The 27,960-nt window shown below is 37.6% G+C and overlaps 1 protein-coding gene across 1 annotated transcript in view; it reads right to left on the bottom strand.

The window, feature by feature from the left end:
- The window catches only part of VEZT (vezatin, adherens junctions transmembrane protein), a gene marked incomplete at its 5' end in the record, with an annotated part of 41,574 nt that overhangs the window by 4,205 nt on the left and 9,409 nt on the right, over positions 1-27,960 (bottom strand). The window contains 8 exons of the mRNA XM_010289087.1: positions 336-543; positions 1,720-1,820; positions 7,819-8,012; positions 8,651-8,982; positions 12,062-12,209; positions 20,135-20,272; positions 24,412-24,687; positions 27,577-27,752. Of these exons, the coding sequence (XP_010287389.1) occupies positions 336-543; positions 1,720-1,820; positions 7,819-8,012; positions 8,651-8,982; positions 12,062-12,209; positions 20,135-20,272; positions 24,412-24,687; positions 27,577-27,752 (1,573 nt within the window). The remainder of the gene's footprint in view (positions 1-335; positions 544-1,719; positions 1,821-7,818; positions 8,013-8,650; positions 8,983-12,061; positions 12,210-20,134; positions 20,273-24,411; positions 24,688-27,576; positions 27,753-27,960) is intronic.

Below are 27,960 nucleotides of genomic sequence, written 5' to 3'. Positions count from 1 at the left end.
AAATTTACTGGGAAGCCATTAAAGAAAATCAGTGCAGTTTCCGTGGTTTATAGCCTGACAGTTCTCTTTAAGCTGTCTTAACATTTTGTGTGTTTAGTATTTTAGCTCAATATTTTGTTTAGAGCCAAATTCCCATTTCTCTAAGTTCTTTTCAATATATAGTAAAATGATTGCTACAAGTAATACAAAGAGATGGAATAGCAAACTAAGGCCACACAGCTCTATCAAGGACACTACTACAGCTAAGCACTGTCTGAATTTTAACATAGTCAGAAGTTGATGGCAGACACCTACCCTTTCTTTGAAAGGAATTAATTTTCAAAAAATGTGCTTACCATGGTCACTGAATAGCAGCTGTTTCCATTTCTGTCTTTCTATTTCTGAAGCTTTCAATCCCAGTACAGATTTCAATTCTTGTAACACCCTCTTAGATTCCTGTCTCTCTCGTTCTTGTCTCTCTCTTTCTTCCTGGGAAAAGCAGTAAAAATCTTCTCTTTTGTATTCATTCTCTGTATCTGAATAATCAACATATGCTTCCAATTCCTAAAGAAAGAAAGAAGAAAAAATATTTTGAGCTTCACTGTCAGTGTAGTCCCTGTCCTACAGGGGATCTGATGCACGATCAAGTGATCTCAACACAAGCCAACCACAGTAACAGGATGGACCCCTGTTTGAGCACAGCCAGTGGATCTGACGCTGCTCCCAGTTATATTTCTATAATTTTGGAGCAAGCCCACTCATTGAAAGTTAACATTACTGCAGTCACCTAAGATTTACTTTCATTCACAAGTGTGATCAAGAGCTATACCTTGAAAACGGGAGTCCATTTCTCAATTATAGGTGGAAATAAGCAATGCCGATGCGGGTTTCTTTATTTATTTAATTCACACTGTAAGCAATTCTTCCTCAGTCAGGTCTCTTGCTAATTTAACTTATGTAAATCCTTATTAAGAGGATGTTGAGAATAGCAAACTCCTCCAATTTTAACTGTATTGGCTTACAAGCATGAAAAAAACAGAGCTCCATTTATGTTATAACAGAGAGACAGTAAAGTCATTAGTCCCAGCTCTTTGATATGGCAAAAAAAATCTAGAGAGAATACATGTGGTGTAGGCTTGGGAGAAGGCAAGGGAGGGACAGAGCAGAGCATGGGTGTTCAATCGACTGTCAGAATGCATCTGCCACTCAGTTCTGGGATGGAGGCAGCCAGCCTCTCTTCAAGATGGCCCAACCATCACACACGAGTTCCCCAAACAACACAAAACTGTTCAGTGTCACAGTGCTGTAGGTATCCAAAAATGCAGAGACTATTAAAACTATTAAAGCTGGTTTGTTCTGGAGCTTGTACCTTTTGCAGTTGTGTCAGTTCATTTAACAATATACAGGTAGGACTCTATATACTGCCCTTAGCAAATTTTTTTTCCCTGTATTACTCTGACTTGTGTTGCTGCTCTCCTTTTGTCACTTATTTCTAATAATATATATGAGAAGAAATGAATGCTAGTGCTTTTTTTTTCCAGGATGGGGAATACCACTCCATGGAACAGCAAAAGGAATATATGTAATTTTTTTTCCATAAATCCAGTTATGAAATGGCACTGGATACCTACTTGACCTGTCTTGGCAAGACAAGAAAGTCACTGCACAAGCAACTGAAAAAGGAATGGGTAGAGCAAACAAGCCCAAATTATTATTTTAAATGGTCCTATTTTTTTTTACCTGCTCTTCAGGGATTGGATCTTTGTTTTCTATGTATATGGCAGGCTGTGTTAAAGGTACTGTAGTATGCTGTAGGTTGTCACAGGAAACTTCAGGTTTGCCTTTAGGAGGAAAGAAGAAAAGGGATTAAAAAAAAGAAAAATATTGAGTGTTGAATGATGTTTTTGACTCACTCAGGCAGGGTCCAGGCATTTTCATTAGGCAGGATTGGCACACACGACAAAAAATGGTGAGAAAGATGGTTAGAATACATTGAAACACTGTTAGAGAGCGCTGAAATAATGTAGCTATTTTGATATAAACTGGGTCTGATGAAACTCACCTTGAAATACTTCAACTAACAAATCTCAAAAATCTTATAGACTTTGAAAACCTGCAGAAGGCAAGAAAAATTGGTAAAACCAGAAAAGAGACTTGGTGCCCAAGCCTAAAAAGAGAAGTAAAATATGAGATGGAAAATTATAGGCAAATCAGCTTCAAGTAATTCGAAAATACTGGACGAACTAATCAAGCAAAATATACAGGGAGCTACTTGAAAGGTAGCAAGGAGATAAGTAACAGCCAGTGTGGGTTTGTTGAGAACAGAAGATGTCAAGTCACTCCAATTCCACTTTCCAATGCAGTAACAGGTCTTATAAATAGAAAGAAGCCAAAGACATCCTGCATATTGTTTTCAGTATGGCTTTTGACACTATGTCATGACATACTCATAAGCAAAATGCATAGGCCAGGGGAAGTTGCTATTAGGTGTATAGAACAGTCTCTTGGATAATCACAGTACAGTTACCATTTTCAGACAGGAACAATATATTGAGTGAGAATATGTCTCAAGTCCAATACTCTTTAGTATTTCCAATGGGTTTAATAGAAAAGTGTTTAAGCTTTAAATCTGCTGACATTGGGATAATCTGCAAGGATACTGAAGGGCATAATTAGAATCGAAAATAACACTGGAAAATCAGAGACAGCCCAGGAAGAACTGGATTTCACATACAACAGTTTGGTGACGGTGGCTGCAAATTTTGTGCTTTGGAATAGTCAAATACACAAATATATGACAACTGACCGCGCAGCATGACTGAGAAAAAAATGTGAGGAGCCTAGTAGTCAACTATACCCTGCTGCAACCAAAAAGCCAAACTACGTACTAGTACATATAAACAACAGCACTGACTGTTAGACACATGAAACTACATTTCTACTCTGGCACTGATCAGGATGTGGATGGAACGTAGTTCCCAGTCTGGGGCTCATTCATTCAATAATATTGTGGACGAACTAGAGGGAGTCCGGAGAAAAACAGTGGAAATGATCAGAGGACTATATAAAGTATAGCTGTCAGGGAAGAGTTGAAGGATACAGAGTCATGCAGAGAAGATAGAAAGAAACACATTAGCTGTCTTCAAAAATGTAAGAGCTATCAAGAGGAAATGAATTTCCATTGTGGGTGGATCAAAAGTACCGCTTTTAAATTGCGGCAAGAGATACTTACATTCAGTAATAACTTTCTACTGGTAATGGAATTAAGTGCTGGAATAGATGCCTGGAAATACTGTAAAATGTCTCTGAAGAGAGGTTTTTAGGAACAGGTAAACAACATTTACTCAAAAAAACTAATTTACCCTTGAGAAGGGAAATGGGATAGATGACCTCGCCAAGCCCCAACTATCCCTATTTTCAATTTCTAATCCATACATTGAATACTTAGGTATGGTATTCTGAAAGTAGGCAGTTCACTTTAATGACAATTTTAACTGTGCTCAGTTACACTTTTGCAAACAAGGAAAGTAAGTAATTCCCTAGTTGCCTGGGCTGAGCTAAAGACTTGACATTCCAGAAGTATCTAAATGCAAAGTTTAAAAGAAAGGTGAAGCATGTAGTGAAATATGAAGTAAGTGGAAAATTGACATGAGATATTTATCTTATAAATATCAAGCCCCCTTGTCCATTGTGTAACTCTGCCTGGAATAAAATAATTTTAATAATAATAATGACAGCAACAATAGAAATATGCTTCTGAAGGTATGAAGACAAATCTGGAAGAGTATATGGAAGTTACCAATTAAAAGCTTGCCTTTCCAAATCAGAGGAGTAACCCAGCTGCTCTGATATGTATAGGCTGCTCTGTTTGCCACTTACAGGGGTTAATGCCATTGCTAAGGACGGGCTTCAAGATCATGAATTCACAGTGTTTAACTAAAACTGCTGCTGCTTTAGTTCCTCTCCAGTGGATCAAAGGATTGGAAGATCCATGAGCTTGCAGCAGAGTACTATGGCCTTGCTCTTATAAGTATCTAAAAAAGTTGTATACATTTGCAAAGATAGAGACAGTTTAAAAGGAAAAAGGATGGAATTTAAACAGTTTGAGAGATATTACTTCAAAGGCCATTAAAAAAACACGGTAACTAGCCTAAAGGGTATGCCATTCTGTAAAATTAGAAGCAGATTACTACATGCTTAAATTGTCGAAGTCTTAAGCCGTAAAACAATGTTATCAGTAACAAAAAAAGGTGTAAGAATAAAGAAAAGATGCCTGAAAGTCTAAAATCAACTCATGTTGTAAGTGGGCAAAGATCAACATGTAGATCAATTATAGATAAGTCTATCATCACCCAATGAATTTAAGTAGAGGTGAATTCCCCTCAAGGTGCTAAAGACCCACTTGCTCTCAGGCTCTGTTCTGTATCTGACACAATCAGTGTCTCAACAGCACGGGTTCCAGAAGTACACCAAGTCCTGTAAACGAAGAAGCCAAACGGCATTCACTAAAGTAACCATACACTATAATATATACTAATATCACCACCCATGAAAGGCTGATGGGAGTGTACGAATGTTCAATCAGTTAGACTTAAAGGCTTTATTTGACAGAGTTTGACACAATAAACTATTTAACATAGCTGTAAGAAACCTGCTTTGACACAGAATACTTTAGGGCAAGACGCATGCAGTGCTTGCTGAAGGAGATCCAACTGTTTATGCAAAACTGCTCTGAAAAGAAGTGATAATGCCATAACTAACTAGGATAGCCCACAGTTCAAAACAGCTCTTTAGTGGTTGGAAACTTTCAACTCCTCATTCAACAACAGCATTCTGATGCTGGATGGAGCAATGAGTTCCCAGTTTCTTCCTCTCCATGGAGCAACATGGGCCCTTTGCCACTGCAACTGCTAAGCTGACTTCTGCTTCTCATGGAAGGAAACCTTCCTGTGCTGAGAGCAGTCAGAACCAAGGACAAGTAAAGCTATATTTTTGCTCAGTATATAAACATGGTAAGATCTAAAGTCAAGCAAACAGTAAGTTTTAAATACTGGATACATTTTGCATTTATAGATGAAGAAGCAAAAAAGACTGACTTTGTTTAAATACTAAGCGCAATTATGAGATACTGCTAAAAATACTAAATAAATACATATTACATATATATGTAATCATAGAATCAAAGAAACATAGAATCTGTGGGTTGGAAGGGACCTTTAAAGGCCACTTAGTCAAACCCCCCTGGCAAGGAGCAAGGACATCTTCAACTAGATGAGGTTGCTCAGAGCCCCGTACAATCTCACCTTGAATGTTTCCAGGGATGGGGCATCTACCACCTCTCTGGGCAACCTGTGCCAGTGTTTCACCACCCTCATTGTGAAAAGTTTCTTCCATTGATCTAGTCTGAATCTACCCCTTTTAGCTTAAAACCATTGCCCCTTGTTCTGTCACTACAGTCCCCACTAAAAAGTCTGTTCCCATCTTTCTTATAAGCCCCCTTTAAGTACTGGGAGGCTGCAATAAGGTCTCCCCAGATCCTTCTCTTCTCCAAGCTGAACAACCCCAACTCTCTCAGCCTGTCCTCACAGGAGAGGTGCTCCATCCCTCTGATCATTTTTGTGGCCCTCCTCTGGACCTGCTCCAGCAGGTCCATGTCTTTTCTGTGCCGAGGGCTCCAGAGCTGGATGCAGGACCCCAGGTGGGGTCTCACCAGAGCGGAGTAGAGGGGCAGAATCACCTCCCTTGACCTGCTGGCCATGCTGCAGGGGATGCAGCCCAGGGTATGGTTGGCCTTCTGGGCTGCGAGTGCATATTGCCAGCTCATGTCCAGCTTCTCATCCACCAGTATCCCTAAGTCCTTCTTGGCAGGGCTGCTCTGAAATATCTCCTCTCAAAACTGGGTGTAAGCCACCAGAAACAGCTCTCTCTTCAACAGCATTCATAACTGACATAGAAAATGGTATTCCCACTGCTGTACTAGTTGAACTAGTTAGTTGAATTAAACATCTATTGCAGCAAAAGTGCTAGGCATCCACTTAAACACAATGTCCTACTACCATGGAGTTCTCGCTACAGTTCTCGTCAAAAGATTCATTTGGTTTTGGTTAACAGTGCATAAAGACAAAAGAAAGATGTGCTTAGCCGTTATATGGAAGGTATCTTCTTCCAAAGACATTTCAGGAAGCATTGAAAAAGAAAGAGATATTTTAATGAAGTAATTCATCAACTCATGACTGACAGGTAAACTGTTAAGATTTGTAGAAAGACAGCAGAAAATTTAGATTTGATTTCACACACAGCTTGAAAATGTCAGCTTGCAGAAGCTGGACTGCTTAGAAATATCAGGAAAGGCAAATGTAGTCACATAAAAATAGTTTTCGATGACCAACATAATTTAAAAGTAGCTCCTGTGGAGTAATTCAGTAAACTTGTTGCAAAATAGAGAATCAATCCCAGCACATTTCCAGGAAAGTCACTGGGCAAAAGTGGAAGTGAAGGATTTTTTATTTCCCATGCAATCCCTCCCTTCTAGACCACACACTAGGTTATTTTTGTACTGAACTTTAAAAGGAAGCAAGTTATAATAAAAGTGCCTGCTGTGAAATTTATACACAAAGTATAAAAAACCTAAAATAACTAAAAATACTATGGTGTGCAGTCTAGAAAGAACATTTAAGGAAAGGGAGAAAAAAATCAGTGGAACTGCTGGTTGTGGAGGGCATCAACAAAACACAACAGGCTAGCACATGCAAATATATCAGACTACATCTAATATCCTCATAGGTTGTTTTTGCAGCACCGAGAGAGAAGTTGTAAGACAAGACTATCAGGCAAAGTACACAGAAATTTGGTTATGCTGTGTCTGGACCTGTACAGAGCCTGCTTAATACAGGCATTAGGCTCCCCAGTGCTACCAGTTCTGATGTAAGCATGAACGAGGTCAGCTTGCATGCCTCTTGGCCCACAGCAATCTTCATCCATCTACTGGATATCCCATCCATATATCATTAAGAGCTTAGCTCACTACAAATTTGAATTTCTGTAGGTAACTTGCTGATACCTCAAGTTGTAATTTTGCTAATGCAGCCTCCATTACCAGCATTACTCAGATGCTGTGCTGTGCTTTCCTAGGACAGTAAAAAAGCTCCTGGAAAAAAGAAAGATTAGAAATTATAGGTTCAACTCCATGTTAGGAGAGCCTAAGTTTACTTCCATTATTTAAGCTAGTTGTGATTACAAGGAGAACAGCACGGGCAGTACAGGTCACTAAGGAGAGGGCAAGGCAAAAGGCAAAACTTTGGGATATGCTGCTCAGTATGACTTTTAAGCTTACAGAAGATTAGCTCACTCTCTCTGAGAGAGCAGGTAAATGGGTATTATATGCTCAAGACATTCTCTACAATTTAAAATGTTCCAGGAAATGTCATTGTCAAGCAAGTTTCATGACAATGCCACTGTCATTTCAATTAACTACATAATTTTTATGCAGTAAATAAATGAAAATCTCAGGGACAATTGATCAAAATCCTGTCCCTTCACATGTGATACACCAATCAAAGGCAAAAAGCCACTATTGATCTACTCCTGGAAGTGTAACAATCTGAATCCGCATGCCTACTGGACTGACTTAACACGTTTACATTTTTTCCTGAAACAAAAGCTTCAAGGCCATCACAATGAAAAAGTCTGCAATACATATATAGTTTTTCAAAGTGCATAGTTATAAGACCTTCTTCAGGTAAAATTCTGATACATGGGCTGAATGCTGTCTTTGACACATCTACCATTCCATCTCTAAAGTGTATTCCATTAGTTGCTAAATTAATCTCTCACATTTACCTTTTTTATTTGGGTTTCTTCCACTCATTTTTTCCACCTGAGAAATGGCTTCTTCCCAGCAGCTGTTGCTTGCCTGGATATGAGGCTGAATAAACTTTAGTTTTTGTTCCAGAACCTGATGGGCTTCTGTTGTCAACTCAGGTGTCTCCTTAGTGCTAACAAGTTTTTCAAGTTCATCCTCAAGAATTATTACCCTAAGTGATGAGGAGATGAACAGAAATAAATAATAATAAATATTTGGCTTCACCATTCCTTTAAGTATTTAATTTAATATCCTGTTATTTTCTTCAAGTTTTAAGAATCTAATTCAGCCAATTCCTCAAAGATGCCCCAAAATTTAAAAAATAAGATCATTTTCTCCACATCAAGATACATTGCTCACCTACATTTGTTATAGTAATTCTTGTATGTAAGATTAAAGGAGTAGGACAATTTAAACTATTTCACTAAGGCAGTGATAAATCTTCAAAAATATTTACTAGGTAGTTACTACAAGCTGAAATTCCTTATAAAGCATTTGTTATGTTGCAAAATCAATGAAAGATAAGTATGTTTTCAGATTTTTTCAAGGGACTGACACAAGCAAGGCAAGATCTTAATGCACTGCTTAGCTTTGAATTTTCACCAGATACTTAAAAGAATAACCAGGAAACAATAACAGATTCCATATTGAACCAAGGATCTTTGACCCCATATTATGTGAAGATATGCCTATGATTGCAATGACTATGTGTATCTGCCTTTTGTTTTCAATCTTGGATACAAGCTGACAACCCAAAGTCTGAAGCCTTCTTCCTACAGGCATAGTCTCTTAATTCACGTGTAAACTTACTCATTGAGCAGTGCCTTGAGATGAAGCTGCAAGCTGCGTACCGCTGTGTGAAGACTGTTCAGCTCTCTTGACTTCTGCTTTGTTCTGGTTGGCCGTTCAAAACCCAACTGATGCTGAGTTTCTAAGTACCGATAAAACTCATAGCTTCGCTTAAGCTCCTCTAAGCAGGCAGCATGTGTATGAGGTAGACCTTGAGTCACATCAGACAAGATATGATGAGGCAGCTGTTCAGGGGAGACCAAGGGCTTGGGAGATGTATTGGCTGGGGAGAGGAGGAGCACCAGCCTTCTGAAGAATTCTGAACTCTGCCCTACCCAGAGCTGAAAGAGGACCTGCAAAATAGGGTAGGGTTAGCTCTGTGCACCTGAGAAGACAGCCAGCCTCCAAAGTAAATGTACAGATACACCATGGAAAAACATTCCTCAGCCAGCAACAGGAACTTTGAAAAACTGCAAAAATCTGCTGAATGTTTTTGAAGGGTATCCCAGACCATGGGAGGTTTAGATCGTGTGAACCTTAGGTGACTGTTAATTCTTCAGTGAAGGATGCTATAGGCAATTATGCTCAAAAAGTTGTCAGAGGCCTAAAAACTCATATTCTCATCAGTCAGTTTCATTATTTGCTATAATTTCCACATACCCTACAGCTCACAACGGCTGCCAAAATTCCAGTGGCAGCAAAGACATTTTTTCCTTTATAACGCCAAGTTATCATTTATATGATCTACTAACTACTGCATTGCCCCACACCCAAACTTGACACACGAGTCTAATTGCACTATACTTCAACAAAAACACACTCTACATCTGAAGAAAGCTGAGCTGCTAACTTAATTTTTTTTTCAGCCAACATGAGAAATTTCACCAATACCCTAAGGAGGGAAAGGCTTGTAAGAAATGAATCCATTCACAATGTTATATACGGTACAAAAAAGGTCAGTCCATCTGGGAACAAGGGAAAACACAATTAATTTCTTGAGAACTTCCACTTCTGATGAAATGAACTGTTTTCTTAGCTTAGAGAAGATTTTTGGCTCAGTAGGCCATGACAGAACAGTAGCATCTTATACCTCTAAACTGAAAGGGAAAGGTTATGACACTTTGCTTTGCAATACTGGCCCTTATTAAAAGGGATCAACTGTAGGTGACTACGAGGTGCAGTCTGAAATCTGTGCTCTTCCTCAGATCGAGAAAGACAAAGCAATTACTCATCATGCTTTTTTCCACCACCCTTAGCTACAGAATAGGATTAACAATTTACTTGTTCCGAGATTTTGGATCTACAGGATTTGAAATAATTTATTTACATCTTTGTACTCATACTACTATGGACAAGTAGCAGTTTTTTTCAGTGTGCAAACAACCAAGAGCAAAGCATTCAGAATAGTAACACAAACAATTACATGTTTTCAGATAGATGTGGTCTGATATGCCCCAAGGGTACATCAAAAATACTTGGATGCAAACTGATAAAATATTCCAAAAGAAAAAAAATTTCTCAGTTTACAAAAGATGGTTATGAGAATAAAGAACACAGAATGATATTAAATTAATTTGGGGCATACAAGCAACACTGTGATTTGGCTGAGTGCTAAAATAAAAAGCAGACAAGTGGGCAGCAATCACCCAAGCATCCCTGAAGATATGGTGCCCTGGATAGAAAGTCAAGAGCTCATGCTATAATAAGCACAAAAGAAGGCCAATCCCTTCCACCAGACATTAGGCAAAAGCACTGAAAAAGGAGCACACAAAAGTAGTGGACTTCAGGAATTGATTATAATAATCCAAAACCTACCTGAAAAAACGCACAGCAATGAGAGAAAAGGAAATTCCAGATATATTTAGGATTGCAAATAGCTTGCTCTGCCAATGACTTCTGGTGTTTTTTATTGACACTTAAACTTCACCTGAAACATCCAACTGGCTCTCCTCAGCTTGATTTGGTACTTTTTCTTAAGCCAAAAATTTTCTACTCTTAAATTGTTTTAGTTCAAGGACAAGGTAGCCAAAAGACACAGACTACATTTGTCATATGGCCTAGACATGGGCTTGAACGAAAATTAAAATATGAACCAAATCTGGATATATGTCTGTATTCTACATGCATTTTAATATAAAGATAAGTTTTCTCAAATTAAAAAAAAAAAACCTGAAGAGGACTGCACATAAATCCAGGGCTCGCAACACAAATATGTCCCAAGGTTATTGAAGTAGATCTATTTTATTATCTACACAGGAATCTGCTTAAGATTGATTGATGTTAATTTAGCTTGGTTCAACTACACCACACCCAGCCTGCATCACTGTCTGTTACCAGTTAAGGTAAACTGAGATTTACTAGTTGTGAGCTTAACTCTACCCAGAAAGCTTCCCAACCAGTTTAACTAAAACAGATTTCAGTTAAATTACTGCAAATTGCAGGTAAACAAAGACAGCTTACAAGCCTGGGCACCTCTGACTGGTTTCTTGCACATAAAGTGGGTAAATAAGTGGGCTTGCATGGTTGCAATTAGGACTTCAGCTAATGAAAAGCCAAGAAAGAATCCCAAAAGCTTACATGTGATGTAGCTCTTAGCTTACAACTAATTAGACAAAGCCTCAAAGCTTAGCAGTCACTATTACTGGTAACATTTACTGTCAGAACAAAAGAAGTCAAGGTCTAGGAATTACGTGAATAAAATGCAGTAAGAGCCAACCCCATAAAAACACAGAAGTCACATAATAATGGAATTTTCCACTAAAAAATAATGTTAAAAGGGAACTGCCTCGGCAGAGAACCACTAGAGTGTAGAAGGCTTGCATTCAACTGCAAACATTTACTCATGCAAATTAAAAATACTTAACATCTCAAAACAAAATAAGATTACAAGGCCATTATATGGTTGTCATTCTGTTCAGTTAAATGTTTTTCAAAGATCAAGGAACTACACTGGCTCATGGCAGTAGGGGTCCAAGCCTATGATTTCTACTCCTCAGTGTAACTAAATGCAGCTATTCCCTTTGGCAGTTACAGCTAATTAATATCTTCGGATGTCTCTCTCTTTATTCAAGTCAAGAGATTAGACATACGTACAAATCTGAAAATTATTTTATTCAGCTGGGATCAAGTGAAATCAGAGAGAAAAAAATCACGTTTAAGAAGGAGATTGATCAAGCTGATTATAAAACACTGGCTTGAATTAACATGATTTGTAAAAAAAAAAAGCTAATGTTGTATTGTACAACTTCTCTTTAACTACATGCAAAAAGAAATCACCTAAATGCCAATAAAAGTAGAAACACATGATATGAGACTGATGACATTTCCCCCTCAGTTGACCGTGTTACTACAGGCTAGTATGTACAAGCCACAGGGCTTCATGACAGCTGAAAGAGATTGTCATGACGCGTATGTCCTTCTAGGAGAGGTTACCTTGAGCGCAGGCAAGCTGAAGCCATCGGTGAGATTGTGTGCCTCCTCTTCAGATACCTGCTCTTCGCTCAGTCCCAGACCCAGCTCCTTAAAGGGGACTACACAGATGTAGTTGGTCACGTTGTCACTCTCTGAGTTCAGAGGGTAAGTATAGCTGGAGTTAAGGTGGTTAACAAAGCAACTTTTGCATTAAGCACACAGAAAAGGAAAAAAAACCCCACCTAAGAAGGTTTCTTATTTCTGGCAATTTGTATGAAAGCACATACATTCCACCCAAATCCACCTGAATCCTGTTTTATTGAATGTTTTACAATCCTCATTCAGAGCACACGTTTTAAAGGCTCTTAGAAGGATGAGAGATAAGACAAAACACCTACATCTAAATACAAACACGTAAAAAGAAGCAAAACAGATTGATGAAAAATCCCTGCATCCCTTTCAAGTGAGGAAAATACCTTATCTTTAAATATTAAGTTTCCAAGAAGTAGCTCATGTCAATCTTAAACCAGAAATCATACATTTAACAGAAGACAGAGGAGAACAATTGTGCAGTTTGAAGTTTCAAAGGTAGCCTACGTTATAGACCAAATTCAGGACGATGGGAATTCCCTGCGAGTTTTGTCTGTGGAGGGACCACTCAGAGATCTCTACCATAACTGCCCTTTGACATTTCAGAACCGTGAAGGAAAGGAGCTCCCTGATTTTCATACCATTAATTTTATTGATTACACCACTGTAAAGCCACCACGATCTTGGCAAGAACAATGATGAACTGTGATCTATCAACACAATTAGCACATTTAAATTCCAAATAGGAAAATGTACATTTCCAGTCCCCACCACGATCTTGGCAAGAACAATGACGAACTGTGATCTATCAACACAATTAGCACATTTAAATTCCAAGTAGGAAAATGTTCCAGTCCTCAGAAATGCTTAAAAAGTAGGAAGCAAATATAATATAACTGATACCAGAAGCGAGATAAAAATAACTCACAGACTAGGCAGCATTTATTTTAAAATAGCACTAATTTTAGGCTAACCTCATGCTGGGGAAGGGGAGAAGGAACAGTTCAAGATTTCTGCACATTTTGGATAGTTATCCAGTCACAAAATAGTAAAATTTGCTTTAAAACAGAAACTTGCAACTTATGGTGATAAAACACATCAGTTCCACAGAAATACATTAAAAAAAAAAATTATTTGTGAAGCATTCATGAAAGTAAGGCCTTAATTTAAACTACATTTTTTTCAATTATATTTGAATTTACAAGCTGAATACTCTCATCTCTTAGGACATGTAAAGCCGATTAGAAGCCCTTGTCTCCTGTCCAGCTGATGTGTTTTCTGGGGAAGCTACAAATTCCACCTGCTTTCGTTCCCAAATATTCCACCTGTTAAATCCTCATACGATTAAACTTGTAATAATGATTTGCTCAAGAAAATTTTTACCACTTCAGTAGAAAAACATTGCATAAAACAAAATTTCTGTGGCTCAGGAAACAGCAGTCCTAAGTGTCCAGGCTCTAAACGACCACCTACATTTCTCCCTAATTTCTCCTCGAAGTCCAGGAAGAAGGAAGCCTATTAAACGTTCTCCGGAAGCATGAATGCAGACGAAAACCTGCAATGCAAATCACTCAGAAACACAATATAGTGTTGCCACCAGCTGCTGCCTCACATAAACGCGGTGTCTTTTCTAAGTTAACCTGACAGCAAGCCCAGCAGATGGAGCACATGGGATGAGGATGGTAACTCCACCAGAGATTGAAGTCAGGTCAAATATTTTAAGGACCAGCTATCTCAGAGATTAATTATATTCCTTGTTAATCTTTTCCCGCAACAAGACATTTCCAACAGCACAAACGTCATAAAAAGCAGTTTGGACACATGTGAATTTCTAAGTTGTGCTAGAAAAAATATTCCAGGGAACCCCTGAAATGTGTGGTTTGACCAAAGGAGCCACTTCTTAATACTATGTCTCAGCTAGGGATTCCCAGCGGACTCCCGCACCTCCTGCCTTGCCCCGCTCTATTGTAGCCCTCCCACTCCCATTTCTATGTGTTAGATGAAAGCAGAGAACTGATTCCACGCATCCATCAGCTTCCTAAGGACTAAACCTTTAGAAAGTTTAAATACATGCACATAAATATATACAGATTCATAAACACACTTCCTTCATGTGCCTTGCTCTAAAGGCAAGTATTTTTGGCGCTAATATTTCTATTAAAGCCAAAATACAGTAACTAGTCTTAGGTTAGTTAAATTTTTCTGTCTTTGTGAAAATATTTCATTCATCTGTTTTACTTACATTCCTTATTAGCTTGGAAGAAGAGAAGCCAAAGCTACTTAATAATAAACTGCAAATCCAGACTAGAATATCTGTACAGTGAATATCTAACCTCTGTCAGGAGGCCGATCTTATTCACCTATAGAAAGGCAACGTACATAATAATGTAATATTCATACTTTGCTCTTCAAAAGCACATTCTCATCTAAAGATTTAACAGGGAGGGCTTCACAATATCCCTGAGAAATCCAGGCTGTTCTTTTACAAAATTCTCACCTGCTCACCAGGCAGGAAGGGATGAGCTAAGCATGGGATAAACTGGCTGGTCAAGGAAGAAACATCGCCCTGAAAAATGCCCAAGAATCTTTACTCTGACCTTCCAGCATCAGATTTCTGATTTAGGCTTTTATGACCCAAAGAGGGTACTACTTCTTGCTTAGCTTACTGTTTTCTTGTGTGAACCTTCTCATTCCCAAGTTAAAAGGTATGTGTTTTTCTAACATTTCATGATGCAATAACTAATTTTTTACAGAGTAGAAGGAAGAATTTTTTCATCGATTTCGAGGAAATTTGAAAGTTTCCCCATGCTCAGTGCATCTCAAAGACACAGAATGCATTTTATAATCATTCCACCTTAATGGGGTGTCATCATTCAGTTTAAAACACTGCTATGCAGTGTCTGTTTTTATAACACTATTTATGCCTTTTTATCAGAGAATGGCACCTTACACTTACAACAAGATTAAAGTTTTTTCAGTTTATATGGTGCAATACCCAGGTCCTACCCATCTCTATAGTTCAATGGAAATGGAGTATCACACCATCTTGCACCACCTGAGGATGAGGCTGTTAACATCATCCAGTAATGTAAGCTACAAAATATCCTCCACCCAGCTTGCATATAAAACAGTGAATAAACCGTAAGTTCCCATGATGCAGAACACACAAGGCTTTTAAGTATAAAAATGTTAAGCAACTAGCACACCAGCTTAAGTACCGCCTGAGTTATTACACAATTCAATGGAGTACAGTGCAGAGATTTGCTGAACTAGTAGTGACTGGTCTGCACAACATCTTGAAAATACTTAACCCAAAATGCCTATTGTCTAGTTTAAGCTTTAAGCCATTGTATCCTGCTATACCCTTTTCTTCCAGATTAAAAGAGAAATACTCTCTTCTCCCTTCTGACTTTTTCTTCTATGATTTTGAGCAATGTACTCTTGCGGATATGAACAAATCAGAATAAGAACGGCATGAAAAAATGCTGAATTGTTTCTGCAAGTACCCAACTGTCACTTCACATAAAATGTAAGGAATATGACTTTCCATCTTATTAAACTATGGGCCCACCAAGTTTGAGACAAACTCCTGGTATAAGGCTAAAGTATAATTGCATATTTTTTCTATTTTATGTGGGAAGAAATTTTAATTAGGACAGTATTAACTTGTTCTACTCACTGAAGGCAGCTGTCTAGCTAAAAAGAGCCGTATTAGCCACAAGCAAATATTGCTAAACTTCTAGTTTTATTGAAGCGAGTAATGATAACATACCAAGTTTATGCAACTTGTATTGACATGTATAAAACTGTGAATTAAGATTCTTAATTCTCTGTAACAGGTTCATCAGACAGATCTCCCTCTAACACATTTGAGATCTACATTAACATAAAAGCCTAATTTGCTGCAGATGTTTTGGTAGGAGAAATACTACTGATAGCTATAAAATCTACACTTAATGGATTAGCATAGATCAATATATTCCTTAACGTTTAAGATGTGTTTACTAATTTGTTTTTACTTAGTCACTCATTTATGTCTACAATTAAGATTAATACTTAGATTAGCCAGTTTTTAAGACTCAGCCCAACAGTTACCAGCTCAGCCCCTCAAGTATATTTTCTTCCTTGCCTCCCTTGAAGTTATAACATAAAGCAAGTGGCCTAAGTTCAAAGCAGCTTCCCTTTGGCTTCCAGTAGGATTAGTCTTACTGATCCAAACTAAGAATTTGATACTTATCTCAGAAATAATAAAATACATTAAAGTATATGTTTAGCAACCTACTTAAGTTTACTAACAAAAAAAAGTCTCAAGGCAGTGTAAAATAAAGCAACAATAAGCTCTGCAGTTTGCATTTGTTGACAAAATGTGATACAAATCTGTAAATGTTTTGAAGATTAAACATTTCTCTATTTTATTGTATAATTTTAAAGGTCTAGTTTTAAAACAATGTAAATACAGTAGATTTTAGCTTAAACATATGTCTGGACAACATCGTTCACTGAAATCACTTTTTCTGGGAAAAAAAATAACCCATTGAAATAGATTTTGCTTATTTCTGAACACTTTTTTGACTTAACATTACATACATGCAACCTGTCTTAGAAAACAGTTCCTGTAAGAGGCTGTTTGGCTAATTTTGTTAAGCACATATAAATGTGTGTTTTCAAAGTAGAGAAAATTATCAGCCCTTATTAAGCCATAAATGAGTGAATTGATCTTGTTGCAAATTATTTTTGAAAGGGATATTCCGACATAATAAGCTTGAAAAATAATTCAGCTACAGATACATCCAGTAAGTTCTGAATATATGAGTGTTTTAAATGAAAGCTTAAATCAAAGTATACCTTCTACTACATTAGTAAAATTAATACAATATTCTACAATACTTTAACGATTATATCTAATAATAGACATGTCTCAGTTCAAGACATGTTTACCATTGCCTAAAGGCAACAATTATCTTCACTACATTATAAATTTCAATCTCAGATCTCTAGGTTTATTATAAGAAACACAAGGATGAAGGTAGGACATACTTCACATTATCATCCTTTTGCAGGTCTGTATACCACTCAGAAGGCCCAATTATAGACTAGGACCTTATTTTCATAACTGGACATCACACAGAAAGGATCTCAGGAGTCAAAGGCTTACCACTGTGGTTGAGTGACAAGTATCATGTCCATGTAGCAGTATCAACTGAGTACCATCAACCAGGGAACACAAACTGTAATGTGGAAGTTTATTTCCTGGTTTTATTTGTGCACATAAATGTTTCCATGAAATGCACACTCTGTGGTTCAAAGCAGTGCCTGTCCTATGTATTTGCTCACACGCTTAAGAGACTACTACTTCCTTATTCTTTAAAGAGAAAAAGGTCCCTAAAGAATGATCAGACACCAGTGAAAATGGAACTAAGCTTTGATCTTTAATGTATTAGCTGGGAAGACTCAAATTTTCTTGCCCTTGAGACTAGGAGGTGTTTCATGTATTAAATTCCTACTGCAAATTTTTCCAAGCAAAGATAATTGTTTTTCACTTGCCGAAATACAAAGATACATCTGCTCTGCTACAAAAATACAAAGCAATATCCAGTAAACCAAAACCTGTTTAAATAAACAGTATTATGACTAACCAGAGAAAACAGGTTTTGGTGTTTTTTTAATGTCATTTTGTAATATTAATCCATATTTTAAATATTTGGAATGTTTCTCTAATATCTTTTTCTCTAATAAAAGGGTTTTGTTTTGCTGCTGCCAGTGTAAATCAATAATAGTGCTACTGAATTCGTGTCCCTCACAATGCTCAGAAAAAGCAAATTTCAAATAGCAATTCATTAATTCATACTCAAATAACCTAAAAGAGTTAAAGTCAAGAATGTCTTCCAATTTTGTGCTTACAAAAAGAACTGTAAAAGTCAGAATTGGGATCTCATTTCTAGACTTTGGATGAACGTTCTTTTCCTTTAATTCATCAACATTCCTTTCCTTTCGTTTCTCACCTCACTCCTTTATTTAATCACTCCAGTTCCTCTTCTTGCTGTAGGTCAGATTTGTGCTAACAACCTAATGATGGACAAGGGCATTAAAGTTGTCACAAGTGGCAGCTGTGAATGCTTTCGACATGAAGGAATCTTTGGCCCCTCCAGCATAAAGCACTATTTAATTGCACAAGGCACTGGAATCTATTTGAAAGATGCTCCTTGCCATCAATGCCCATGTAACACACATAACATTTTCAGGCATTCACGTTACGCAGGGAAAAATTCAAACTAAGGCAACTTGGAACTACCTTTAAGCTGGTCTTAATTATCCTGGTGGGGAGGAGGAATCCTTTACTCGCCATCCTTACATTTAAATTTCTTGCTTTCAGTTTTCATGCATGGCAGAATTGGTCCAGCCTGTACCTCAGCTCACATGCTGCCACTGTTTTTGCTACTACGTTCTGCACAAATATAATGCTTCTCTTTCCATTTGTCAAGAACCTTGACAATTCAAGCAAGGAACTTCCAAGAACCTTGACAAGCAACTTCAACAAATTTTTGGCCATTTATTTCTGCTGGCCCTTACTACTGTGATATCTGCAGGATAATTTGGTATAATGTAACTTCTATCTTAAAAATTTCTCAAAGACAGATAGAAATGTCAAATTATCCAAAGTAAACAAAACTTACTTCTCTCCCATTCCTTAATTTAAAAGCCATTCCTTAAGTTTAGTAGTACAAAACAAGTGGACAGTCTAATACACACCAATATTCCTTGAACCTGTAACTTCCCCAGCCACAGCAACAACCTACACACCTGTGACAACCACTGCTGGGCCGACTTTCTCCATGCTGGAAGATATTTGGGAAGACCATGTTAACTGATCCCATTTGCAGATCTCTCTTCCCATGTTCTTAGAAGGGATTCTTGATTATTTCCAAGCTAGGTATCAGCTGGTCTTATCAATGTGTCTGAACCAGTCAGAGTATTTTTTTCTTTCTTTACATAGAAAATATACATTATTTCTCAGAGCTGAGAGTGAAGTCTTGAGCCTAGAATGAGGATGCCTATCCCTACACAAGTTATTATTTTGCAAAGAAATACTCATTTCCTTCAAGGTGAATGCACACACTTGTAGCTTTGTGTGTGCCTCTGTGTGTGTATGCAACATCACTCAATATATCCATCCATTTGCCAGGCAAGATATAATAGTAAAATGCTATGTTCCAGGAAGACAAAACAAGTAATTTGTCATGTCAGATTTTCAACACTCGCATTACCACCAGTCTTTGTTTCCCTGCATGTGTTTTTTCAGATCAGGAACATACCTGTTTTATTTTTTGCTATAATATAGAGTGAAGACATTGTAGACATTGTTATTTCCTGTAGAGTACAATAACTAAAATAAACATAGAAAAAGAACCCTTGAAATGCTAATGCCATTAAAGAAAGTATACAATTCACCAAAGAAATACAGATGATACTTCACAAAATGGAATCTGAATGAAATGCTCTGCTTTGATTCAGAGTAGAAACTCCTCGCTCTTAAACGTCCCTTTTGGCTAATTAATGTATCAGTTTCATCCAGCTTGTCTGAAACAGGAAATCAACTTACCTTTGAACATGGAGATGTTGAGTGAAAGGCCATATTGTTCAGAGGAGAAGGTATTTTGGTGCAAGCGAAAAAGATGGCTAAGAGGAATTATAAAACAAAATCCTGAAGGACCCTGAAACACATTATCAGTACTTACACCAAAGGTGTGGGTATCAGTAACTGGGACAATGTTTTCAGTGCACAGAATCTTACCTCATACTGCACAGTACAGAAAAAGACAAAATTTTAAGAATGTTCCAAACCAAGCGTAAACCCCAATTTACTATGCTACCTTTTCTTCATCTTGTTTAGATATGTAATTTGATATTTTCTGTTTCTAGACATGTTAACTCTAAACATTTGGCACAGTTACAGGTAACTAACATGGAATATCTGAACTCGTGTTTTTTTTACAAAAAGGATATTTTTTCAGCATGTATAGAGTAGCCAGTCTTGAAGCTCGAAAGTTGGCTCTGACAGATCGATAAACGGCTTTCCGGAGACCAATAAGGTGCTGACTAGGATGCTGTCCAGCTTTATTAAATGGGCAAGCGGCACTGACCCTGTCAAGCAAACTTGAAAAGTAAAATGTGATACAACTGTACAGATGTCCTAAAGTATTTTTAAAAGACAGTACATCACATTTCTTATTCCATTACTTAGAAAACTTTTTCAAACCACTGAGTAACTATCGGAGCAAAGAAAAAAAATCCATCATAACAATGATATATTTAATCAAAATTTTAGATAAGCAGCCAGGATTCGTCAGTAGACAGCCTGATTCTATCTAAGCCATGGCAAAACTCCTGAGGACACTTATTTTCTCCAAAGTTTTCCAAAATGATATACTAAGGGTAGACAGGCCATAACATTACCTCTGATGCGAAACTATCACAAGCCCACTGTAGTTTCAGAAGTTCTAACACACAGATATTCAACATATACTTCTTTACATGCAAATTTGTTCTTTAAATAGTTTTTGCAGAAAAAACGTCCTATTACATATTGTTTTTCATGCAAAACACTATATTCTTTCAACCTTCTCCATGCAAAATTTTCTCTAGGTCAATAGAAATATTATTTGAGTGGTGACTTAGATTTTACCAATCATGCAATGAATGACAGCTCTGTTTGTGAGAATCTGACACGTAAACACATGAAATGTATGCAACTATACAAGCATTTTTGAAAAAATATTTTGCTGTCCACATATTCAGGTGAATATACCATTTAAAAGAAACTGTGCCATTTGCCTATTAGAATAATAATTCAGAATGTCTTTAGGACTGTAAAAAATTGCCTCATCTGGAAATAAACCGAATTGTGAAATGGGTGAATGTTAAATATGTCTAACATTAAGCGGCAGAAAAGGAAAAAAAGATTAATATCCAGTTATATCTATTCATATACAGTCTGATGCCAAACCTTTGACTGAGACACTGAAAATAGCCTAGGTGGACAGTTCATCCATCCTTCATTGCTGGGACTGTTTTTACTAGAATCAACTCAGGAATGAACATAGTCCAGACAACAGGACGATGAATTGCGATGAATTGTTTGGGTACTGGGGCCCTGCTTCTGCTCTCACCTTTCCCAGGGCACGTTGAGGAGGTGATTTCATGTCAGAAGTCACTTAAAAGGGAAAGGCATACGGGGCACCTGGCAAGACTGAGGTGGGTTGCTGCATTGGTAAATATTTCTCTAGCCCATCTCCATCCAACGGAAGAGCTGACTAAACCAGCAGACCTGACCCTGCTAGAAAAATGTCAGTCCTACTGCATGTGCTTAGCTGGACCATGCTGCACTTTGATGGGGAGGGGAAATAGCTTATTGCCTCCACTGCCAAATATGAGAAGCAATGCAGCCCACCCAGTGAGCAAGGCTGGACACATACCAGTACGTTAAATATGGTTAACACAGGGAGATGCATGCCAAACAGAAGTACACTGAATATGCTAGCTAAAATACCATATTAAAATAACTGCATACCATATTAAATTATATGAGTGATATTAAAATGGTTTATATAACAACGCATAAAGTACTTTAAAATCTGTATAAAATACAACCAAACTGTTAATTTCAATTTCAAACGTAAATATGTTAGTCTTGCCATGTGTTTCACTAGGGACCACAGCATGTAATGTAGTACATGCCAATCTCTAACATTTCCCTAGCTTTTGAAGGTAACAACTCTAAGTGTTTCTGGATAAACTCTTACACCAGTTTGTAGACTCAAGCCCTGGATGAATTGTCAGAAGCAGACTCATAGAAAAGCAGCAAAATTCTTCTACTGTAGGAAAGACAGAGATCGATGTTCTGCTACAGCGTTATAAGCATCTCCAGCTCCTATACAGAACAAATACAGCAGAACTCATGCACAGCGTGTACTGCCAGTATTCAGCAAAACAATTTGCTCACCCTCTGGGAAGGCTTGTGTCAGTGTTTATTATAAAATAATTCCTCTTTATTCCATTAACCTTAAATTAGTGTAACCTGCTATAAATGTCTATGTGCCAGACATGCCATATCTCTAACTTCCTAATGTTCCATTTATCTTCTATATATATTAACTGGACTTACAAAATGTTATCAGCTTTGCATATCAGCCACAAATAGCAAGAAGAAAAAAAGGTTAAGGGTGAATTTCCTCTTTCCTACTGCTCCAAACCCATTTTACTTGTAAAGAACAGTGACTTATTTCTCCATTAATCTGACAAGCCAAATCTTAAACAGGCTCTCAACTTTTTAATGCATAGTCCAAACCATGCTGAGCTAGCAGTATATTAGAACAGCAGCATATATATCTTTGAACAGGGTGCTGTGCCATCTGGTTGAAAACTCATTCCTTCAAGGATGTAAAATGACACAAGAGGATACTCATTAACTTTTAGGATGCAACCATTTCTATCGCCATGTGATTCTTTCTGAACAAGCATTAAGACTTTGACAAGGTCACTACAGAGCATACTAAACTTTGATCTGCTAAGGTTTATTGTAGCAAAATTCGGGGAAAAAAAAGGGGTAGCTAGTTTTTTGGATCATACACGAAGTGCTATCTCAAGCAAAGAATTACATGGTACCCTGTGCAGTAGCATCTCTTGCATATGTGGGTGCAGAAAAGGACACTCTGGATTTAGAACTTCCGCCAGGCTAAACCAAACCAAAACCTGTACAGTGCGCACTTCTTCATACTGGACAATTGTTCCAATGAGGATGCTGGCACAATCAGACTTCTCCCACTCCATCCATACTCCAAAGTCTTTTGAAAAGCTTGCCAAAGCTTTAAGTAAAGAGGCTATTAGACCAAGCATCAGCTTAAAGACCAGTCTGGTTTTTGTTAATCTGTTATCTAAATATGTAGTATAAGAACAAGGCACCAACAATTTAGACATTGACCACAAGTTCGTTTGCTTAAACTTAGGAAAAAATCCAAATGTTTTTCTCATCTGTAATTTGGACAAGCCCTAACAATAATTTCTTTTAAGAACCCGTTTTCAAAGATAAGACTGCCTATTGCTTAACTATGTGCTTCTTCAGCAAAAAACAAAACAAAACACATAGCTAGGCAGACTGAAGACATGCTTATGCATTCCAGAGGGAGAATGAAATACTTCTTTATTGAAGCACATTGAAGGTATCTCAAGCTAGAAAATTAATTCAAAATGTTAAGTCTACAGTTTCAAGCTTGCATGTAAAAACATGTGCCTGAGCACAGAGTAGTTGGTCTGGCATGAACAAACAATTTCTTGGTGCACACAGGGGAATTTTTTATTCTTTTTAGAAAGAAGTCAACTGGATTTTAGCTGTTGGCATTTCCCACCTCCTTTAACCTTAAGTCTAACTGGCACAGGTACATATCTAACCATAGGTTGTTACAAGGGAAGAGCATACATGGCAATGAGAGTGCACAGAAGGGGGCCTGTTAGCTTTGGGATCATTGCATACGCTGAACATGTCCTGATGTCCTTTCACATAGCAAATAAGCAAAAATTACCAAATAGCTCTAAGAGCTAAATAATCAGGAACACTTTTACATCCCTTAGGTGGACAAGAGGCAAACTCAGCAGTAAATAATTTAAGATTCTAAACATCTCAACAATTGTATGCAATAAAAAAGAGTACTGTAAACTTTTTTCTGAGGTGGGAAATGACCTTTGATGGTCTTTGCTGATTGCTGTTTTCTCAGACTGTTATTTGTTAAGTAAAAATAAAATGTTTTTCATGTCATCTTATTTTCTAAAATATGAATGATTACTTGCAGGTCAGTTTACTTACATAGATTTGGTAATATAAGACACAAAAAACCTGCAAACAAACATTCTTCTAAACGATTCCCCAAAATAGTTAACTATTGGGTTAACTATATTAACTATTAACTATTAATTAACTATTGGTAACTATATGGGTTCAAAACCCATTTTTTCATGTGTTTTATTGCTAGCAGAGCATGAGATTTTAAAGGCATACGAGTTTTGTGAGACTTAATTCTCCTTCAGGATGCAAGGTTTTAACGCCGAGTTGTTAGAACTCATACTTTTAGTATGAACGGTAATTATACTATTTTATGTAAACAAAAAGCTTTAGGTATTATGTTTCTCGGTAATTCCACTCGTTATGGTAGACAGTGCAACAAGACAATTTTAGAAGATGTCTGTCTTGAGTGGATCTGTGTATTAAATAAAGTGAAATACAGACTCACAGGGTAAATCCTCTGGAAATTACTTCAGTCTCTTGAATGAGTCGTAGAGCTTTCCTCACGAGATTAGTAAAAGCTCGGCTATTCGCCACTGTTTCTTCCAGCTGGATACAGTATTTTCGCAGGGTCATTTGCAGCTTGGCAGTCCTCCATGCGCCCCACACTCGAAAGACTGCATAGACAAGCAGAACTAGTCCCCACAGCAGCCACGATGATTCCTTCCACCACGAAGGAAGCATAAGCAGTGCACTTACAAAGGCAAGCAACAGAGAGACATCCCTGCAAACAGAGAAAGTATCAACCACAAATTCCTGAGGTCAAACAAGTGGGAAAATCATGAAGCTTTTGGTTACGTTTGAGATTACGACATCTTCTTATGGGGCTTTTATGTAGGTCCTGAAGGGAGCTGTAGACACCAAAAACTAATCCTAGTGGCAGATTTAGATGTGTACCTATGTATTACTTGGCCACTATACCCTAAGGAAACATTTCTCCAGCTTTTTTATGGCACAACTAAAAGAATAATGTACCACTCTGAAAGGTCAGTTTCTCTTACACATATGACTTTAACAAAAAAAAAAAGAAAAAAAAAAGAAAAAAAAAGAAAAAAAAAGAAAAGAAAATAGAAAAAGAAAAAATCTGACTACTCAGCATTGTAAGCCAGGGTGGGTAGGAACTACAATATCTGTATTTCCAGGTTCAAGAGTACAGTAGGGAAGGGCATGTTTCTTTTGGTAACAAAACCCTCAAGTAATGCCAGCTTTATTTTTTCCAGATTCTGACTCATTTAACTTGGACACAAACACACCACTAATTTTTAACACGTTTTTATGACAACAAGAAAATACACTGTGTTTCATATATAGTATTATATATGAATATAGTATTATATAGCCTCTTCAAGGCTACTAACGGGTTTCAGTAAAGGGTCCAGGTTTAAAATATCCCAGATATGGAGCCCTCAGCAGAGGAAAGACATGGACCTATTGGAGAGGGTCCAGAGAAGGGCCACAAAAATGATCAGAGGGGTGGAACACCTCTCCTATGAGGACAAGCTGAGAGAGTCGGGGTTGTTGAGTCTGGAGAAGAGAAGGCTCTGGGGAGACCTTATTGCAGCCTCCCAGTACTTAAAGGGGGCTTATAAGAAAGATGGGGACAGATGTTTTAGTAGGGTCTGCTGTGATAGGACAAGGGGTAATGGTTTTAAAGTAAAAGAGGGTAGATTTCAACTAGACAGAAGGAAGAAATCTTTGACAATGAGGGTGGTGAAACACTGGCCCAGGTTGCCCAGAGGGTAGATGCCCCATCCCTGGAAACATTCAAGGTCAGGCTGGACGGGGCTCTGAGCAGCCTGATCTAGTTGAAGATGTCCCTGCTCACTGCAGGGGGGTTGGACTAGATGGCCTTTAAAGGTCCAACCCAAAACTGTTCTATGATTCTACGATATGTAATTAACTTTAACCAGAGCAGACACACACTCTATAACTTCCCTGGTACGTTAAAAAAATCACACACAAAAAATGAATCACAACAATGAATGCCTGGAAGGGATTTAAGAGCTCACTTTGTCCATTTTCAGTTTCTGGTTAAAGCCAGATCATCACGGACACACTGAAGAAGAAACTGGAGACTCTGCAAACCACCCAGGTAGCTATTCAAACTCAGAAGTGTCTTTAGAGTTCAAAAGATTTCCCACAAGTCCTGACTGAATCACTGGCAAATTAATGACATTATTTTTCCTCATATTCTTCCGCTTCCTGAACAGAATAAATGACAACTGATAACCACCTTCTATTAACTACCTTATACACATCATAACACTGTTCCACCTCAATTTTCTCCATTTTGGCCAAACAATCCTAACACACTCTAATGTTTCCAAAAGACTACGTTTTCTAAACTCATTATTCTTGCTGTTCTGGACTGGACTGTCTCTAAACCACCTACACCTCTCCAACTGCGGCATCCAAAACCAGATGCTGTAGTCTAACAGAAGGCTTAGGGAAACACACAGAAAAGTAAAATCCCTGTGTCCTGCATATAACATGGACTCCAGGAAGAGATTTTTTGACAATTTGCTGACTCTTTCAATTTATGCCCTGCACTGATGTGCAGATCCTTTTCTGAAATAGTACTGCCTACCCAGTGATTCACTACTATGAGTTTGTTAATTTGATTTTCCTTCCCAAGTGTAGCATTAGACACTTGTCTTTACTGACTTTTCTATTGATTTCAAGATATTTCTCCAACTGGTCAAGCTCCTTTTGAACTCCATTCTGCCAAAACACTTAAAAACTTGGTGTCATCTGTAATCTGAGCAATATTCACCAATTTTCTAAGTGTACTTTATTATCTGAACAGTTAAAGAAACAACAAATAGTACTAGGATGAGGTCAAACCACTGGAGAAATCTGGTTCAAAAGTTCTCTTGTTTGATAGACAGCATCAGTAATGACATATTACATCTTAAACAGTTGGGATTTTTAACCTGCTGTAGTTTTAGAATAATTCTATTTATTTTCCTAATATACGCATGAAAACGTAGCACGAGGCTGTTTTATGATATACTTTTACCTACTTATTCCTGTCCATTTCTGAGCAAGTCACCTGTCAGAACAGCCACCATCCTTGTTATTTTTCAAGTACAGGTGGTAGCTGCTCAGACACTGCTGCAGCTAGCTCCTTCAGTATTCTAGGGTGAATGCATCATATTTAAATATTCTTTGCTCTGTTCTTCTGGTATTCTACATCTGTGAAAATTAATTGCCCTCCCCTACTATTAACATACTTCACGAAGACCAAGCAAAAAAAACCACTTTCCAATTCAATTTACACAATCATGTCTCATTTATCAAAATCACCACTATATAGCTTTTGAAATTCATGAATTAATCAGCCATGTTAGTTCTTCCTTATAGCATGGATTAGGGTTTGTAAATATCCATTTATGTTCATGTAGCTATCTCAGATTAAAAAAATCACTCTTTCAATACAATGCCCAAGGAAAAAAAACAACTTATGCTTATCCACAAATCTGGGGACTAGCTGACCAATGACTCAAAGACCTGAGAAAAAAAGTGGTAACTTTATTGCTGCATTTTATATGAACAACACACAACATTTTTTGTTTCTCAGTGAATACAGTGGTAGATATTCTCTATACAATACCAAATATTAGGAGTTGCTAGGGAGCGTAGCGTTGGAAGCTGTCCATTTTCCTGTTGCTTACACTGTCCTGCAGACAGGATACTGGGGTCAAGGAACTCAATCAGTTCCACATCCTCCTGCAGCAGAACTTCCTGTTGCAGGATGGTACGGAGCGTGTCAAATCGAAATCCAACATCCTTACCACAAACGGGCAGGAGAAAAAAGAGTTAGTAAAGAATATGAAAATTCTTAAAATTAAGTTAGCAGAACAAGAAAAACACCCCGATACTCTACATTTTACTGACAACAATCTGTTCCCAAAGAATATTTCAGATATATCACAAGTAGCTACTTAATTTTTATTAAACCTGCTTAACTTTAAAAACTAACATACTACCTAACAGT

Source organism: Phaethon lepturus, unplaced genomic scaffold, assembly GCF_000687285.1.
Source record: "Phaethon lepturus isolate BGI_N335 unplaced genomic scaffold, ASM68728v1 scaffold20016, whole genome shotgun sequence".
Taxonomy (NCBI): Eukaryota; Metazoa; Chordata; class Aves; order Phaethontiformes; family Phaethontidae; genus Phaethon; species Phaethon lepturus.
This window is presented reverse-complemented; position numbering and strand designations above follow the sequence as displayed.